The sequence below is a fragment of the Microtus oregoni genome, unplaced genomic scaffold (genome assembly GCF_018167655.1).
Source record: "Microtus oregoni isolate MIOR12 unplaced genomic scaffold, Mior012 000035F_ref0000213, whole genome shotgun sequence".
NCBI classification, from domain to species: Eukaryota; Metazoa; Chordata; class Mammalia; order Rodentia; family Cricetidae; genus Microtus; species Microtus oregoni.
Genome location: NW_024543094.1, coordinates 1255550 through 1276780, shown reverse-complemented (window position 1 = coordinate 1276780; position 21231 = coordinate 1255550). Strand labels below are relative to the sequence as shown.

The 21231-nt window shown below is 38.3% G+C and overlaps 1 protein-coding gene across 1 annotated transcript in view; it reads right to left on the bottom strand.

Moving 5' to 3' along the window:
* The window catches only part of Sugct (succinyl-CoA:glutarate-CoA transferase), a 674235-nt gene that overhangs the window by 506723 nt on the left and 146281 nt on the right, over positions 1 to 21231 (bottom strand). The window contains exon 9 of the mRNA XM_041630811.1: positions 14063 to 14158. Coding sequence (XP_041486745.1) covers positions 14063 to 14158 — 96 coding nt within the window. The remainder of the gene's footprint in view (positions 1 to 14062; positions 14159 to 21231) is intronic.

The following is a 21231-nucleotide window of genomic DNA, read 5'->3' as shown; positions in this document are numbered from 1 at the left end:
AGCTGATCGTGATTCATCTACTCACAGGAAACAGACTCAGAGCAGGAAGTGGGTAAAGGCTATGATAAACCACCAAAGCCCACTCCCAGGGACATCCTTCCTCCAGCAAGGATCCACTTCTTTCTTTTTTTTTTTAATATTTATTTATTTATTATGTATACAACATTCTGCCTGTGTGTATGTCTGCAGGCCAGAAGAGGGCACCAGACCTCACCACAAATGGTTGTGAGCCACCATGTGGTTGCTGGGAATTGAACTCAGGACCTTTGGAAGAGCAGGCAATGCTCTTAACCACTGAGCCATCTCAAGGATCCACTTCTTAAAGGTTCCTTAGTTCCCTCAAACAGAACCACCAGTAGAGGACCAAGGATTCAACTACAAGAGACTATGGGAGACATATCTCATTCAAACTAGAACAGGTTGTATGTTAGAATTTATGTGGAAGTTTATGTCAAATGAAAATGTGAAATGAATTTTCACCTACACTATCAGGAAAACATTTGCAAGAAAAATTATTAATAAAAAAAAGATAAATTACCAGAAGTGTGGACTTATTGGTCATCAGAGAATTTAAAGGTTATCAGTGGCATAAGCCATTAGATTTTTTCAGAACTTCTGGATGCTGAATGACTGTCCACAGCAGAACAGAAGTTTCCCCTGCTTTAGTATGATCTTAACAGAAGTAATGTTGACACACAAGTATCACTACCTTCATCAACTAGTTTCTTTTTCATTTATTATTGATGCTCAGTGTCTTTTTGCCTTTATTTTTAATAATAAAATTTTAATGAATAATTATTACAAAAATATGTATTTGACATAGTATTTCACATTTTAAAAGATTTTATGCATATATGTATTTGTGTGAGTGTATGCTAAACGTATACGGATGCCTGAGGAGGCTGGAAGAGTGCACCAGATCCCACAGAACTGGAGTAGCAGTCACCTGACAGGAATGCTGGGAACTGAACTCCAGGCCTCTGTGAAAACATTAAGTACTCATAACCACTGAGCCATCTCTTCAGCCTTCTCTCGGCTGAGGGAGAGCTGCCCATCTGAGTGCTCTCAATAACAAGTTCATATATCTGTAGAGAGGTTCCCATCCTTGTCAGAGATTACTTCTGAAAATCATATTGTCCTTTTCCATTTGGTTGACTGAGGGTTTGTATTGTATCATTATTAACAATTCGTTAAGCTAAATCCTCACTTCCTTTAATTACTCAACCGCTATATATTATCCTCCTCATTTCAAACAATTCTTTTAATATTGCTACAGCTGGGCAAAATCTCAATAATACAATTTCTGTAGAAGTTCCAGGAAAAATTTTTGAGATAGAAAAATATACTACATCATGTTTCCTCCCTTCTATTTAATCTTTACTTAAGATTTAAAAATGAACTAAACTACAAATTTCATGAACGTTAAATTTTTATCCATGTACCTTTATTTATTTCAACCATAAATTGCCTTGGGTATTTTCTTAGGTACTATTTTAGACTTTCACAGAAACTGTTCACAAAGTTGTAATGATAACTCACCTGCAGCTATTGGAGCTACCTTTCATGAGACCTTATTGGAGTCAGGTGAGATACCCAGCCCACACTGCCTCATTTAATTCTTCCAGGTCTAACTCCAAACTTCAAGCCCTCTGGGTTGTACCTGTTAACTGTCTCTTAGTTCCTGTCACTTGCAAAACTGAAATGGTTATTTACTTGACTCTCCAAGGTCAATAAAAACAGGGAGTTGAAATTATCATACAGGAAAATTTATATCATTCCATACCTTAGAGTTCAGATATACTTCCATAGCCAGGACATGTACTATGCTTTCTGTTTTCTGGAATCATAATAAATACATTACCTTTCAAACACACAATGAAAAGGAAGAATTTGTTCTCTATCTAACAAAAAGAAACAAATATCTAACTTCTGCTGCACCTAGGACTGAAGGAACTTCTAATTTGGATATATATGACAATAAATAAACTTTGGAATTTTAAAGCCATGATTCTAATCTAGGCTAAGACAAAGCAATTTTATTTAACATCTCTTGATCTACTTTTAATAAATGAAAAAAAAAGGGAATTAAGTGGCATCCAGATGGTCATTACACTACGAGTCACTACCATTTCATCAACTAAGCTAAGCATTCAGCGCAGTTGCATGCCTGTTCAAACTCTATCTTCACACTTTACTGAGTGCCTTAGTGTGACTGTGATTTAAAAACAAAGCCGCACATAAAAAGAGACAGATGTGTATTGTTTAAATTTTGACATTTAAGAGGACTTCTTAATGTGAGCTAAAAAATATAAAAATATTCTCAATGTTACCTAATCTGCATGATTTAATAGCACTTGGACATTTTCTAAGGAATGATAACAAAGTGCTGCGTCTCCTCACACTTGGAATTTACTGCCTGTCTGTGCCTCTGCCTGGGCCAAATTAAATACACAGCATAATGACCCTGTGAAAAATAACAAAGCACAGCTTCCTGCTCTAGTCCTTGGTTAAATAAACCCAAACTGAGGTAAAGAGGACAGTATTTCATTTAATCATGCAAGTAACTGTTTTCTTCTATCTCTTGAGTTAGAAGCTTCTTCAGAAGAAAAGTCTAGAAAAAATCATGATGTGATTGATCAGGTCATTTAAATAAAAAAAAAAATCTCTTTGAAGATTTTTTACCTGAAGGGCTCAAGGAGTGTGAAAGAAGCATACAAGTCCACTGCCCACGCTATTCCACTCCTGAACACCTGTAGCTGCCCAAGGTCCGCGCACTATTCAAGCTTTTTGTCTGTGAAGCATAAGAGCTATCTTAGATGGTTGGTGCACCACTTCCTTCCAGGAAATACCACGCAAAACTCTTTGGATAGGTTTTGTGACATAGAGGATAAAGAAGTAGAAAGTAAACAGAAAGAAACATGCCCTGGAGTCCAAGTAGGCAGGTGGGTTTTGATTTGGTCCCGTTTGTTTTATTTTGATTTTAATTGGTTAGTTATTTGGTATTTTGCTTCATTTATTGCAAAAGTATGAACTGAACTCAGGGCCCTTCGTATTCTAAGTAAGTGTTCAACCTTTGAACACTACTTGTACTCGTGTTTTAATTTTATTTTTATTTGTGAGACCGAGCCTCCCTACATTGCTCAGCCTTTAATTTTACGTATACACCACACCCTTCTAGATGGTGAGTTTTGAGGATGTAAAGTATGTCCACATGTTTGTATATGCAAGTTATAGAAAAGATAAAGTGTAGGAATGGTGTTTTAGGTAAGTAAAATTGGATAATGAATGATTTGTCCCATATACACAGGAAGGAATAGAATTAAGAATGTGTGGGTATGCAGTTGGAGTTTAGGGAGTACAACAAAAAACAAAGTTATTCTCTTCTGACTATATCAAGTTTAACTGAAAGGTGTCAACTAAAGATGAATAACAGTGGGAATGATCTGTAAAGAGACATGAAGTAGTCCACACAGAGAGCCACAAAACAAAGCATAGGTGACTGTAACAGGATCTGCAGGTTAGGTTGGTGACCACCTACAAGAGATGGCCACAAACTGGAAGGTAAACACTCAGCATGCTCGTATTTTTATTGGTCATATTCGCTGCTTAAATTGGGCTTCCCACAGGTCAGGGAACCCTGATTGCTCTTGGAGCAGATGAGGGAGGAGGACTTGATCGGGGGAGGGGGAGGGAAATGGGAAGCGGTTGCGGGGAGGAGGCAGAAATCCTTAATAAATAAATAAATTAAAAAATAAAAAATAAAAAAAAATTCAGGAATGGAATAGATACAATACTACATTTAATCAGTACTAACATTTTTCAGTTAAACACGGGAACAATGGTGTCACTATCAACTCCCAAACATTTGTGGCACTGTTGCACCAGTGGGCATATCTTCTTATCAGCCATGTCATTATTGTAGCTCACAGGATTCAGAAATGGGTAAGACTGATATATAGCATATATAAGCACCCTCCAGCAGTATGAGTGCTAGTCAATAGGTCTGAAGCGACCAGTTGGGTACCAGCTAGATTTTTCTCCAGCCAGGGTTCTTTGACTCAAATATGTAATGGCTTCTGTTACAGGATCTTAAAGTTGTGGTGGGCATACAATAGAATTGGCAATACCCTGTCATATTATGGGGGATTTATATGACATCACTGACCCAACAATTCAAAAGAGGTAGTCCATGTGGGTTTTATTTGGTAATACATATTTAATATCCCCCCTTTGTGTGTGTGTGTGTGTGTGTGTGTGTGTGTGTGTGTGTGTGTATTAGGAAATTCCATGGTATTAGTTTTTTTGGTTTTTTTATTTTATTTTATTTTATCTTTATTAAAAATTTCTGCCTCCTCCCCATCTCCCTTTTCCCTCCCCCCTCTATGGTATTAGTTTACATAAGACTTTTTCAAAAGTGTTAGGTTTTCCTCCCAGTATTCCTTCCTCTACTCCGCCCTTCCAATCCACATTTATCCTTTCCTGTTCTATTCCCTGCCTTTCCCATTATAACCTTTTATATTATTTCTCCTTCCTTGAACTATACCTTCCTCCCAAATGGTCGCTTATTAGTTACTTAACCTCTATGTGTATTCTAAATGAAACGCACATATGTAAAGCTTAAAAGCAAACACCCACATAAGAGAAAAATTATATAGTGTTTGTCTTTCCAAGTCTAGGTTACATAAGTCTAAATAGTTATTTTTAGTTCTGTCCATTTACCTGCAAATTTCATAACTAAATATTTCTTAACAGAAACAAAAAAATTTATCTATAGTTTCTACTTTTATTTAACTTGAGTTTTAAAAATTTGCCAGCAAACTGAGTATGGTATCACATACCTGAACCTTCTAGGCAGAAGGCTAAGGTAAGAAGAACAAAAGTTAAAGTCCTAACTGGGCTACAGAGCAAGTCTCTGTCTCAAAAACATACAAAAAATAAAAGTCAGAGATCCCCACACCCCCTGTCTCCCTCCCTCCTTTGGGGCATAACGCCTCCCTGCCCAGCCTGCTAGGGCGCTGGGACCGAATCTGAACCGGGAGGACATAGGGGTGGCCGGTAGCTCCTTTGTTCCCATAGCCTGCCCGCAGCGAGCAGGGTGGGCCCTTTGTTCGCGAGCTAACCAAGCAGCGCAGAGTTTCGATCTGGGCACCGAGTGAAACATCATTGTGGTGAGTGAGTGCTGCAGCAGCTGGGATCATACCTCAGCCCGCCCACACTTCCTGGCCATCCTACAGGGGCTATACTGCCCAAACCCCCTCTCTCTTCCTATCCCACTCAGCTTACATCCAGATCCCCACACCCCCTGTCTCCCTCCCTCCTTTGGGGCATAGCGCCTCCCTGCCCAGCCTGCTAGGGCACTGGGACCGAATCTGAACCGGGAGGACATAGGGGTGGCCGGTCGCTCCTTTGTTCCCATAGCCTGCCCGCAGCAAGCGGGGTGGGCCCTTTGCTCACGAGCTAACCAAGCAGTGCAGAGTTTCGATCTGGGCACCGAGTGAAACATCATTGTGGAGAAACATCTCTGGGGAGTGACATCACTGAAAAGGTACATCATTGGGCAAGAAGACCTGATCCTATAAAAGAAGATCCAAAGGGGAGTATTGGGAGGAAGAGATGGGCAGACGCCAATGCAGGAATTCTCCCAACAATCTGAAAAACAACACGAAACCACCAGAAGCCAGTGACCCCACAACAGGAGGACATGAACACCTTAATCAAGAAGAAGTAGAAAAAACTGACTTCATGAAAGTGATTGACACCCTTAAACAGCATATAAAAAACGCCCTTATAGAAATGGATGAGAAGTATAATAGAAAGTTCGAGGAATTGAGTAAATCAGTGAATGATACCCTAGGAAACCAAGGAAAAACAATCAAGCAGATAAAGGAAACAGTTCATGACTTGAAAACTGAAATGGAGGCAAAGAAGACAACACAAACAGAGGGCCGACTGGACATGGAAAATCTAGGTAAACGAATAGAGACTACAGAATCAAGTATAACCAGCAGAATACAAGAGATAGAAGAAAGAATCTCAGATTCTGAGGATAACATAGAGAAAATAAACACTCTGATCAAAGAAAACAGCAAGTCCAATAAACTCTCATCACAAAACATTCAGGAAATATGGGACACAATAAAAAGACCAAACCTAAGAATAATTGGAGTAGAAGAAGGAGAAGAAGTGCAGCTCAACGGTACAGAAAATATACTTAATAAAATTATAGAAGAAAACTTTCCCAACCTGAAGAAAGAGGTACCTATGAAGGTTCAAGAAGCATACAGAACACCAAATAGGCTGGATCAAAAGAAAACATCCCCTCGCCATATAATAATCAAAACACAAAATATACAGAATAAAGAAAGAATATTAAGAGCCGCAAAGGAAAAAGGCCAAGTTACTTATAAAGGTAAACCTATCAGACTTACACCTGACTTCTCTATGGAAACCATGAAAGCCATAAGGTCCTGGATAGATGTTCTCCAAAAACTAAGAGACCACGGATGCAAGCCCAGACTACTATATCCAGCCAAACTTTCATTCACTATAAATGGAGAAAACAAAATTTTCCAGGATAAAAACAAATTTAAACAATACGTAGCCACAAATCCAGCCTTACAGAAAGTAATAGAAGGAAAATCACTAACCAAGGAGTCCAACAATGACCACAATAACTCAGACATCTAGAGACCCTTCACCAGCACAACTCAAAGAAGGGAAACACACAAACTCTACTACTAAAAAAAAATGACCAGAGTTAACAACCACTGGTCATTAATATCACTTAATATCAATGGGCTCAACTCACCTATAAAAAGGCACAGGCTAAGAGATTGGATAAGAAAACAGGATCCAACATTCTGCTGTCTACAAGAAACACACCTCAACCACAAAGACAGGCACCTACTCAGAGTAAAGGGCTGGGAAAAGGCTTATCAAGCAAATGGACCTAAGAAACAAGCAGGTGTGGCCATACTAATTTCTAACAAAGTTGACTTCAAACTTAAATCAATCAGAAGAGATGGAGAGGGACATTTTATACTCATAACAGGAAAAATTCATCAGGAAGAAGTCTCAATCCTGAATGTCTATGCCCCTAATATAAAAGCACCCACGTACGTAAAAGAAACATTACTAAAACTCAAGGCAGCCATCAAACCGCACACACTAATAGTAGGAGACTTCAACACTCCTCTCTCACCAATGGACAGGTCAATCAGACAGAAACCTAACAGAGAAATTAGAGAATTAATGGAGGTAATGAAGCAAATGGAATTAACAGACATCTATAGATTATTCCAACCAAAGAGGAAAGAATATACCTTCTTCTCTGCAGCTCATGGAACCTTCTCGAAAATTGACCACATACTTGGTAACAAAGCGAACTTACACAGTTACAAAAAAATATTAGTAACCACCTGTGTCTTATCAGATCACCATGGATTAAAGTTAGAATTCAACAACAATGCTACCCCCAGAAAGCCTACAAACTCATGGAAACTGAACAGTCATCTACTGAACCATACCTGGATTAAGGAAGAAATAAAGAAAGAAATTAAAGTCTTTCTTGAATTCAATGAAAATAAAGAAACAACATACTCGAACTTATGGGACACTATGAAAGCAGTCCTGAGAGGAAAGTTCATAGCACTAAGTGCCCACCTAAAGAAAACAGAGAAAGCACATATTGGAGACTTAACAGCCCACTTGAAAGCTCTAGAAAAAAAAGAAGCAGACTCACCTAGGAGGAGTAGAAGACTGGAAATAATCAAATTGAGGGCTGAAATCAACAAAATAGAAACACAGAAAACAATCCAAAGAATCAATGAAACAAAAAGCTGGTTCCTGGAGAAAATCAACAAGATAGATAAACCCCTATCCAAACTAATCAAACGAAAGAGAGAGAACACGCAAATTAATAAGATCAGAAATGAAAAGGGGGACATAACCACAGACACAGAGGAAATTCAGAGAGTCATTAGATCTTACTACAAAAGCCTATATGCCACAAAACTGGAAAATGTAAAAGAAATGGACGCTTTTTTAGATAAATACCATTTACCAAAACTAAACCAGGACCAGGTGAACAATCTAAACAGACCTGTAAGTCGCGAAGAATTAGAAGCTGTTATCAAAAACCTCCCTACCAAAAAAAGCCCAGGACCAGATGGTTTCAATGCAGAATTCTACCAGAACTTCCAAGAAGACCTAATACCTATACTCCTTAATGTATTCCACAATATAGAAACAGAAGGGTCATTACCAAATTCCTTTTATGAAGCCACAATTACTCTGATACCAAAACCACTCAAAGACTCAACCAGGAAAGAGAACTACAGGCCAATCTCACTCATGAATATCGACGCAAAAATCCTCAATAAAATACTGGCAAATCAAATCCAAGAACACATCCGAAAAATTATCCATTATGATCAAGTAGGCTTCATTCCTCAGATGCAGGGCTGGTTCAACATATGAAAATCTATCAATGTAATCCAGCATATAAATAAACTGAAAGAAAAAAAACCATATGATCATTTCATTAGATGCTGAAAAAGCATTTGACAAAATTCAACATCCATTTATGTTAAAAGTCTTGGAGAGATTAGGGATACAAGGGTCATACCTAAATATAATAAAAGCTATATACAGCAAGCAGACAGCTAACATCAAATTAAACGGAGAGAAACTCAAAGCCATCCCACTTAACTCAGGAACACGGCAAGGCTGTCCACTCTCACCATACCTCTTCAATATAGTGCTTGAAGTTCTAGCAATAGCAATAAGACAACATAATGGGATCAAGGGGATTCGAATTGGAAAGGAAGAAGTTAAACTTTCGTTATTTGCAGATGATATGATAGTGTACATAAGCGACCCCCAAAACTCCACCAAAGAACTTATACAGCTGATAAACAGCTTTAGTAATGTGGCAGGATACAAGATCAACTCCAAAAAATCAGTTGCCCTCTTATACACAAAGGATAGGGAAGCAGAGAGGGAAATCAGAGAAGCTTCACCATTCACGATAGCCACAAACAGCATAAAATATCTGGGGGTAAATCTAACCAAGGAAGTGAAAGATCTATTTGACAAGAACTTTAAGGCATTGAAGAAAGAAATTGAAGAGGATACCAAAAAATGGATGGACCTCCCTTGCTCTTGGATTGGGAGGATCAACATAGTAAAAATGGCAATTCTACCAAAGGCAATTTATAGATTCAATGCAATCCCCATCAAGATCCCATCAAAATTCTTCACAGATCTGGAGAAGACAATAATCAACTTTATATGGAAAAACAAAAAACCAAGGATAGCCAAAACAATCCTATACAATAAAGGATCTTCTGGAGGAATTACCATCCCTGACTTCAAACTCTATTACAGAGCTACAATAATGAAAACAGTGTGGTACTGGCATAAAAACAGAGAAGTCGACCAATGGAATCGTATAGAAGATCCGAATTTTAACCCACAAACCTATGAACACCTCATTTTTGATAAAGGAGCTAAAAGTATACAATGGAAGAGAGAAAGCATCTTCAACAAATGGTACTGGCACAACTGGATGTCATCCTGTAGAAGAATGAAAATAGACCCATATCTATCACCGTGCACAAAACTCAAGTCCAAATGGATTAAAGACCTCAATATCAGCCAGAACACACTGAACCTGATAGAAGAGAAAGTGGGAAATACCCTACAACAGATGGGCACAGGAGATCGCATCCTACGTATAACCCCAGAAGCACAGACATTAAGGGCAACATTGAATAAATGGGACCTACTTAAACTGAGAAGCTTCTGTAAAGCAAAGGACATTGTCACTAAGACACAAAGGCAACCTGCTGACTGGGAGAAGATCTTCACCAACCCCGCAACAGACAAAGGTCTGATCTCCAAAATATATAGAGAACTCAAGAAACTAGACTTTAAAATGCTAATTAACCCAATTAAAAAATGGGGCACTGAACTGAACAGAGAATTCTCAACAGAAGAAGTTCAAATGGCCAAAAGACACTTAAGGTCGTGCTCAACTTCCTTAGCAATCAGGGAAATGCAAATCAAGACAACTTTGAGATATCATCTTACACCTGTCAGAATGGCTAAACTCAAAAACACCAAGGATAACCTTTGCTGGAGAGGCTGTGGAAGAACGGGTACCCTCATCCATTGCTGGTGGGAATGCAATCTTGTGCAACCACTGTGGAAGTCAGTGTTTCGGTTTCTCAGGAAATTCGGGATCAACTTACCCCTGGACCCAGCAATACCACTCTTGGGAATATACCCAAGAGATGCTCTATCAAATGACAAAAGCATTTGTTCAACTATGTTCATAGCAGTATTATTTGTAATAGCCAGAACCTGGAAACAACCTAGATGCCCTTCAATGGAAGAATGGATGAAGAAAGTATGGAATATATACACGCTAGAGTACTACGCTGCGGTAAAAAACAATGACTTCTCGAATTTTGCAGGCAAATGGATGGAAATAGAAAACACTATCCTGAGTGAGGTGTCCCAGACCCAAAAAGATGAACATGGGATGTACTCGCTCATAATTGGTTTCTAGCCATAAATCAGGGCCACGGAGTCTACAATAGGTGAACCTAAAGAAGCTAAGTAAGAAGGTGAACCCAAGGAAAAACATATAGTTATCCTCTTGGCTAAGGGAAGTAGACCCAATTGCCGGGGAGAAAATTAGGATCTTCGGGGTGGGGTGGGATGGGGGTAAGGGGAGATGGGGAGAGAAAAGGTAGAAGGGAAGGAGGGGGGACCTGGGAAACGGGAGAATTGGGATAAAGGAAAGGTGGATAGGGGAGCACGGAACCACAATTCTTAGTTAAGGGAGCCACTTTAGGGTGGGCAAGCGACTTGACCCTAGAGGGGCTCCCTAGTGCCCAAGATGAGGTTCCCAGTTAGTTCCTTGGGCAGCTGAGGATTGGGAACCTGAAATGACCCTATCCTAGAGCAATACTGACGAATATCTTGCATATCATCATAGAATCTTCATCTGGCGATGGATAGAGATCGAGACAGTGACCCACACAGGAGCACTGGACTGAGCTCCCAAGGTCCCAAGGAGGAGCAGAAGGAGGGAGAACATGAGCAAAGAATTCGGGACCACGAGGCGTGCATCCACCCACTGAGACAGAGGAGCTGATCTACGGGGAGCTCACCAAGGCCAGCTGGACTGTGACCGAAAAAGCATGGGATAAAACCGGACTCTCTGAACATGGCGAACAATGAGGGCTGATGAGACACCAAGGACAATGGCAGGGGGTTTTGATCCTACTTAATGTGCTGGCTTTGTGGGAGCCTAGCCAGTTTGGATGTTCACCTTCCTAGATATGGACGGAGAGGACCTAGGACTTAACACAGGGCAGGGAACCCGGACTGCTCTGTGGACTGGAGAGGGAGGGGGAGAGGAGTGGGGGGAGGGGGAGAAGGGTGGGAGGAGGGGGAGAAGGGTGGGAGGAGGGGGAGAAGGGTGGGAGGAGGGGAAGGGAAATGGGAGGCTGGGAGGAGGTGGAAACTTGTTTTTTGTTTATGTTTTTTTTCTTCTTTTCGCAATAAAAAAAATGAAAAAATAAATAAATAAATAAATAAAAGTTAGCAGTCAAATAATTAAGAACGAAAGTACACCAATGGATAACTGATATGAGAAATTAAGAATTACATGCTTATAAAATAACATATAATGAGGAATCGCTGTTTCTCAAAAACATATATTCTATGTATTCAAGGTTGATGATTATCTAAATGAAGTTCAACAACTGAATGAAAGCAAGCTGAGAGCCTTAACAACCTCCCAAAATTATCAGGGTCTTTATTATAGACACTGGGCTAAAAACTCAGACAATAAGAGGCAAATTAGAAACAAAACTATAATTATTGTAGGAAACTAATTATAATTACCTTGAAATTCGCTCATGAAAATATTCTTCAGGTCTATTCAAAAATTGTGAATAGGCAAGAATCTTGAAGAATATCTAGGACCCACCTTGTTATATTAGTTTCTATCTAGTTGAATTTGCATTTAATCTTAAATTATTGTGCTGAACCAGTTCTCTACAAGAGGAAGCAGAAAGACTGAAGTAGATCTCATTTCTTACAATCAACTGTGATCAAATAGCCCTCTATCCATTTAATATGGCTAAGATGACCCAACCATGAGTGCATCTCTATCCTTGAAAAAAAACCACACATGTGCACAAAACACATAACACACATGCAGTTACACAAGTCTTTTATACACTTAACCTTCTAACAGAAAGACCAAAGATTCTGAATTCCTTTTCTCCTCACAGTAAAATAATTAAGAGCTTATTTGGGATGCCAAAATTCTAGGTATGGATGCCCAGGAGAGATCGCTAAGCTTTACAGCAAACTATTAAAATGAATATTCTATTTTTCCCAAAAGAAAATGAAAAAAACTTTTATATTTTGTAATGTGACTTAGAATTATCCAATAAACTTATCCAACACAGAAATGCTGCTTTCTCCATATACATCAAAGACTGAAGCCTGGATTTCCATTATTTGAGATGAATTCACACAAATTCTAACATTGTGCTTTGATAAAACTCCCTCAAGAATTTTCATCATCAATCATAATTATGAATCACTTAACCATACCCTTGATCTAGGAGCAAACTGCATGAGAAGAAACAGTGAAAAGAGTTGAAAAGACCTGAAACCACAGCACACTGTTGTCACTGGCAGAATCACGGAAAATACATAAGCACAGAACCAAGAGGCCACTGATGGAAACTCTCCATTCAATCTAGGTGTGAGATCTTTTTTTAATCTAAAAAATAAGAATGATGAATCTGATTATTTCTAATCAGTTCAAAAGTACAATGACTTTTATGAATCAAGGTAAGAAAGTCTAGCTCGATGGCTAGAGCCAGCCACTAGAAAATCTTAGTTAGGGAAGCAAATGTCCCTAAAGAGGTCAAGAATCCACTAGTGAGAAAAAAAAAACCAAAAACAAGGAGAAATCCTCCAAACTTATAATTATCGCAGAAGGTAACTCAGCTTGAGAAGAGCATTTATACCAGGAAATATTAGCACAGTCTCATGTGCAGAAGGGCCAAAAACAGAACAAGAGAGGGAAACATACTGGGTTCACGCTGGATTGTTTTCCTCAAATTTGGATTTAAAGTAAATGGAAATAAAACTAGACCTACCCAAGGAAATAATCTCTTAACATTGGAAGGATGACTGGAAGTGCTGGTGGCTTTCCCAACAACAACAAAAAAAAAAAAATTCCGAGTTTTCTGCTTCCAGTCAAGAATATGCATGTTGAAATAGCTAGAGCAAAATCCACTCCTTTATTGAGCAGATACTTCCAGGGTACACTGCCTACGTTTCTACCGGATATGAGAGGAGTGATGAGAAAGACCGTCATGACGTAATATGAAAAGTCTGACAAATAAAAGGAAATGCAAAGAAATAAGCAGTTAGGCTAGGCTAAAGCTGGTGGCTTGGAAGAAGTAGTGGAGTTTTCGTCATTTCTGAATGATCGCGGTTTTTTCCATATTCACTTGCGCTAGTCAAAGTCCAGAAATTCTGAGGTTAAGTTTAGACACTTAATAAAGAAAGATGGTTCAAACCATCTGTTTTTCTCCAAGGATGAAGATCCATCACACACAGATTTTCACTTGACTCTAACCCTGTGAGAATATTGTTGTCAGATGGAGAAAGTAACATTTGTTTTACAACTAGCATGATAACACACCATGCTTTAAAAAGTAGCTACAGTAAATAGAGTAACAAAAGGTTTTCGGTGAAAGAGGGGGAAAAAAGAAAAATTAAGAAACGATCATATTATGAGTTCCAAAGTAATTCCCTTTCTGTTTGTTCCTTTGATCCTCTTAAGGGTTCTGTCACAAATCTTCTGGTAAAGAAATATAATAAAAATTAAAAGAACAACAGAACCTTACTATAATAAGTCAGAGATGCCTTATAGAAGAACCCTGGAGGACTTATTAAAAAGATATTCCTAGAGTCAAATTGTACAGACCTGCAGTTTATAATAACAAAGGCTAAGTCATACCTGATAAGGAACAATGCTGCCATGAGCTGTGCCCCAGCGTTTTGCTTCCTTTTGGCCAATCAGATAATTAGCACCTACTTGGGTCAAACATGCCACCTGCCAGAATAAAATAGGAGGAAAAGGAGTTAGTTTGCCTGTAATAATTAAGAAACTGTTATACTATAAAGCCTCTTTGCTTCCTGTCATCATAGAGGGGAAAAGACTCAAATTCAGTGAGAACATATACATGTCTATATTCGCTTCACACAAAGAGAGAACGTTAGTTCATGATTAAATGATAATCAGTATAGAAATATAAACACAAAGAAATTCATCCCCTGAAAAGGCCATCTGAAGACAGATGTCAACAAAGCCATAGGCATTTTGATCTAGCCTTGGGTAGAAAAAAAAAAGCCACAACAGGATATGTTAGTCACTAGTATATGAACTCCCCTCTCTAGCTATGCCCTTACTCTTTTCGTCATGATAACACTAAACATCCTGCATCATCACTAAGGCAGGTGAACCAAAGCAAGGAGCTACAGTCTTCTGAGCTTTTCATAATATAAAGAGAAATAATGCCAAGATTCTATTCAGGCAATTTAGTTGCATTTTGAAAAAAAAAAAAACCCCAAGCATTTTTGACACGGAAATACAAGATCTTTTAAAATTCATTAATAAGTTTTCCTTCCCCTCCATCACCCGTCAAGGACTGAAGCAGGTGGGAAAGCTGGCCCTGAGGTCATAAAACTAGAGGAGCTAGCCCTGCTCCTCGTCTGCTGCAGCTCTTAGGAGAGCGGCCCCAATTGCCACGCCTGGGCAACACAGTAGAGCTGGCCCTGAAGGTGTAGATGTGGGAGATCTGGTCCTGAGGAGATGAAATCGGGAAAACTGGACCTGCCCCTTGCTCAAAGACAGGGCAATGCAGGAGAGCTCACCCTGGTGGTGAGGACAAGGAAGAGCTGGCAGACTGACCAATCCTGAAACTACCAAGGCCCAGAACCAGGATTGGTCCTCCCCACTTGTGATCTGCTGGAGCACATGAAGGGACCAGTCCTGCAGGCCCAAAGCTGCAGAATCTTCACAACACAGGGCAACATCAGGATAATCACGAGGATTTTCAGTGAACGCTCGGTATTGATAGCATAGCAGAAACCAGAGGCCTCGAACCAGTACAATGACTTCGCAATGAACACTTGCAAGTAACGATATATGGACAAAGGGGTTTACTGTTTGACTTATTATGTCACACTGCAGCTTCCATGATGAGATTCCCCCATCCTTTTTATTTCTTTTCTTTTTTCTCTTAAATTTTATGGGGGGGGGGGGTAGGCTGCAAGGGCCGAGGAGAGAAAGCAGAGACAGGAAATGAATGGGATCGAGATGCATGAAGTGAAAGACACAACGAATAAATAAAAAGAAAGTTAAATGAAATAAAAATGATCAAACCAGGGGCTGGAGAGATGGCTCAGTGGTTAAGAGCATTGCCTGCTCTTCCAAAGGTCCTGAATTCAATTCCCAGCAACCACATGGTGGCTCACAACCATCTGTAATGAGGTCTGGTGCCCTCTTCTGGCCTGCAGACATACACACAGACAGAATATTGTATACATAATAAATAAATAAACATTTAAAAAAATGATCAAACCTTCCTAATTTAATCAAAAATTACTTTCTCTCTCTCAACTTGATCTGATCCACATGCCTTCATTACTAGGCTCATTTTGTTTTGAGCACCATAGATCTATTTAGGGGTCATAAGAAACCTCAGCCTCATTCTGTGGGTCTTAATGATGTTCTAGGAACAGATACTGAAAACCCTCTTATTTTGATTTTGGTTCATCTGCTAGTGGTTTGAGACTCGAGTCAGAGCCTCAGTCTATAACCCAGGATACCCAGGAACAAACTTTACAGGCCAGGTTAGCGTCAAACTTGCAGCAATTCTCCTGCTGTGTACTGAGATCATAGGCACAACCTGTAAACTTTCAAATCTGCATAAGGAAATAAAGATAATGGCAGGATTTCTATGACCATCTATAAGGGATCTCAGGATCCCGAGATATATAGGCCTCAGATATCAAAACTATGAAAGGGATTTCATAATTTACAAGAAAATATCTGGTTTCATGATATAGCTTCGATATTAAGCTTAATTTTCCTTTTTTAGGTCATCAGTTGTGATGGGGCACCTACTGAGCCTGTAATTCAAACACACTCCAAACTGATAGAAGTTTCTAGAACAACTCAGGTATTGATTTTTCAGGGCAAAGTGCCTTAACCATTGCTTGCCCTGTGCCCGGCATGGAAAGTGTACCTCTTACAAGAGATATCAATAGGAAACATGCTGAGTGCATCTTGCTGTTTTATCAACCATTTTCCTCTATTTTGGAGACTGACTCTCATTTTTGTGTTCATTTACTGCTCTGCTGAAATTGGAACTGCCTTGTGGCAGCTGGTTTGGCTGTACTACCCAGGTGGCAAAGCTAATAAATTCTGAGTCATTCACTTCTGGACTTCCATCTGGTATTGGGCATTTGAACCATGAAACACTCCAGGGCTGCTTGGACTGCCTAGTGCTAATGATCATTTCACAGACCACTTCTGTGTCTTTCAAAATACAAAATCAAAAGAACATTTTGTCGTGAAAAATGCCCTGGAAGGGAATTCCAGAGTCATGGTTTCTAAGTTTTTCCAACTTGCAAGTAGGTATATGACTTTGGCATCTAATTTAACCTCTTTGACCTCCAAATATTTTCTCTATAAAGTTATGATCATTTTAGCTAAACTTATGGGTTTTAAACTATTTCAAAATCAAATAAAATATGTAAAGCTCTAATTTATAGAAAGACAATATCCTAAGTGCTTGGGATGAAGCATATGATGTAACCCACAGACAATAAAAACACAAACTACAAATTAGTAAATGATCTCGAAGTTTGCAATTAGCAACTGTACTTCTAACCCGACTATGCCTTTAAGCTGTTAAATGATAAGACAAAAGAGATAAAATAGTAATTATTTTCTCATGATGCCTCTTCCTGAATTTTGGGGACATTTTCTGACGTCTAAGTTCTGTAAGACAGATACTTCTTTCATGGATCTCTTTTTAGGGCCTATCCCAGTGAAAGTCACTATCTAAAACACTGATGAGACTACAGGGTTAGAATTCAGATTCATAAAGGTAAATACCACAGAAATGAATCACTATTTGTTTATTATGTCTCTTTCTTATTTCAAAGTCAACAGATGCATCAGCAAAGATGCATGAGGCAGGAGATGGAGAAATGATCAAAGTGAAACTGCAAACCCTAAAATGAGATACTTAAGGGCTAGATTCAAGGTTGGCCATCATCCTGGCTACCTTATTCCTTAGATATCTTGTTTATCTCTTTCAATTCTGTGCATGTGTGAGTGTGTGTGTGTGTGTGTGTGTGTGTGTGTGTGTGTGTTGTGAGATAGGGTCTCTACACATAACCATAGATGTCTTGGTACCTCAGTATGAAGATCAGGCTTGACCTGCCCAGCCCTTTCAATTTTTAACTTTTCTTTGCCCAACCCTGCCTTATTTGGAGTAAATTTGAATTAAAGACCAGAATTTACCTATCAAACTACTTCTAAGTGGAAGATAATATCCAATTCCTCCATACATCAGTAATTAATCTCCAAAGTGTTTCAGAATCACCAGGTTCTCAGTGGGTAGAAAGGTTAAATAAGATTTTAAACCAGTTGTCATTAAAATAAAACCATGATTTGTTGGTAGCTTCTCAAAGACAAAGTTGGTTGGGGGAAGAATTCTATTTTTGAAAAGAGAGCAATGGGGCTAAACTTAGCAGTTCAATGTTTAAAGAGGGCATACAAATCTGAGAGAAATCTGCTGTTTATAGGGCTGTATTTTAAGGCAAGAGAAGGGGGAGAAAGTCAACAGCTATGAGGTGATTTTGTATGAAAAATCAGAGGTTTCTTGGGCAATTAGTGACAAATTTTTCACAAATTAAAAGAATGCAGGATGTGACTTTTAGGTTAATAACTACATACTAAACACTCATTCTAAATATTGCATTAGATCATTACTTTCATCCCCTAAACTTAGGCTCATTAATTCATCAAGTGGACGCTATATAATTTACTCAGAATGTTGCTTTTATATGGTTTCATCTAAACAAAAAAAGTCAACTTTGGTTTAATAATAATAATTCTGCAGTAAATCTATTATTTTAAATAACACAGTGGTCCTGATAGTCTTTGTATCTAACCAGAAGACCAATGAGGACTAACCTTAAGTGGATCACAAAAGGCACAGTCTCTAGAGGCTTGAGGAATGTTGCAGTCTTTTATTTCACAAAGAAGCCTTGTGATTCCTGTCACCACCTGACCACAAGCTACATTTCCAACAAGCAAACTGAATAAAATATTTCATCTACAAGAGAAAATCAACTATAAAAGCAAAAAGAAAACTAGAACTATGGTTCATTGCATCAAAACAGGTCATTTTCCTCCTGTTGCAACTCTGTAGATTCTGGCCAATAATTATGCTACACTAAATACTAAGCAAACATTCATTTATTCATCCCTCTCTACCCAGTCTTAATCATCAATTTTAACATCATCTTTTCTATCAAGCCCCATCTTCTTTACCTAAACAAATAAATATTTATTGGCTTTAAATGAATAAAGTACCTTAATACAACTAATTTCTGCTATACTTTCTAAGGTGTACTTGTTCTACAATTACAAGGCAATAAGATGTCAAAACTAAAAGGCACTGGATTAGTTCTTCTCAAACATAGTTATTGCTGTGCATGTATCACTGTTACAATACAGAGGAACATAAGAATTCTTGTAACATACCCCTAAGCTTCTGAATCAAGTCCCCTAGGGACAGAACATGGGGAAAAAACATGAGGCTAGTGTACTTTTAGTTGCACGGTGAATTTGAATAGCAAAGTTTTAACAATGTTAAATCAAATAGTTTAACATTATACATGGATATATAAAAGAATATAGAAGAGAAACAACTTGTCTGAGGCCACACAGCTACTTAATTACTCCAACTCCATTGTTTTCCCTATGTTATAATGGTATCTGTGTCTCCTTTTTTTCTTTTTAAATTAGGGACAAGTTTATGGGAAATACTGTGTATCCTAAACCCTTTTTATGCTCCCATGCATGTAACACAAAACATCAACACTGACAGTTTTAGTAATTTAAATAGCAATCAGTATTTGTTGATTAAGTAAATGCTTAAAATTATTATATGAAATATACTGTGCTGAATGTGGGGATGAATAGAAATAAAGACAGGGAGACAGATAGAAGATAGATAAATAGATAGATAGATAGATAGACAGATAGATGCAGTATAATCTAACCTCTTTTGTTCTTATGAATACATGAGAAAATAAATAAGTATTAAGGCATCTGATGGAGAAAAAAGATGGATGAAAAAGAATAAACATAACATGTAAAAGTTCCAAGGCAAAAAAAAAAAAGATACTGGCAGAAAAGCATGGGAAATTCAGTCAATCATGGGCCTCAGATGCTGTCTGACAGCATTTTTAGTCTTTTGGTTAGGAGAAGCTATGGGTCTGGACATGCCGAAGTTAAATCATAAAAATGTTAAATAACACACAGAAGTTGGTAATAAGTAGCTAATATGGAGCCAAGACAATGCAAATTAATAAGTAATTAGGCTCAGGAACTGCAACATTTCAACATCTTATAATCACTGAAGCTCTGACCAGACTGTGGTTAAGCCGGCACATCTTCTTCCCAGAATTTCACCACAGAGACTTACTTTCCTGATAAACATATTGTCAGGCCAGCTACTGGTTACTTTTTGTTCTGAAGTTTTCATGTAACATCGTGTACTTTTTTTCAATAGTTTGGATGATTTACTTATTCTCTACTGTATTACAGCATGTACCTACTCCTTTAAGATAATGGGTTACCCCAGCCTACAGTTCACAACCCAGAGAACCTAGACAACAAAGAGAACCCTAAGAGAGACATACATGAATCTAATCTACATGGAAAGCAGAAAATGACAAGATCTCCTGAGTAAATTGGGAACATGGGGATCATCGGAGAGAGAAGGGGAGGGAAAGGAAAAAAGGGAAGCAAAAATATATATATTCTCAATAAAAACAATAAAAAAGATAATGGTTACCCTAAGCAATCATATCCCTCAGCCGAGAATATTAATAAATAAGACCATGGCCTGATGTAGTTCATCTCTGTCTAGTAGAATTAAAAGGTATACTATTCTCCAAATGTATGGACCTGCCCAGGATCCAGCTCCCTCTATGCTCCTTGCCACTTAGACCACCACAAATTAAGTCATGACATGTGGAATTTTCCTCCATATCCAAAAAGATTTTTAACAAGTCAGCTATTTCCCTTTGTTCCAGATATTTTTGGGACCCTCTTGTCATTCTGTCTATATCATCCATCTTTCTTTTACTTGAAGCTTTGCCTCTTTTTTTATTTAAAATATAATTACATTATTTTCCTCCATCCTTTTCTTCCCTCCAACCCCTGGCATATCCCTCCCTCACTCCCTCTCAAATTCATTGCTTCTTTTTCTTTTACTATATTTCTTATACACATATTCATAAATATTCAAGCACAACATACTGCAAATATTTAGTGTTGTTTAAAGAGAAGAAATGTGTGAGGTATTGTAAACAGAGACTGCTCACTTGTTTCCTGACACCCAGACCCGAATAATCACACAAAAACTGTATTAATTACAACACTGCTTAGGCTATTAGCTCAGGTTTCTTATTAAATAACTCTTACATTTTAAATGAACCCATTTCTATTAGTCTGTTTATTACCACGAGGTTCTGGCATCTCTCTCCTTTGGCAGCTACATGCTGTCTCCTGGAGTCTGCCTACTTTCTCTATCTATCTATCTATCTATCTATCTATCTATCTATCTCTGTTCAGATTTCCCACCTGGCTTTAAACCACTGGCTGAAACAGCTTTATTCATCAACCAATGAAAACAACACATATACAGAAGGACATCACACATCATCTCCCCTTTTCTGTCTAATTAAAAAAAAGATTTTAACTTTAGCATAGTAAGATTACATATAAAAAAAATCAGGTGTCAAGAATGACAGTTACAATATATTTGTGAGTCTAAAGTTTTATATCGATTTTATCTTTTATCATAACTAAGGAAA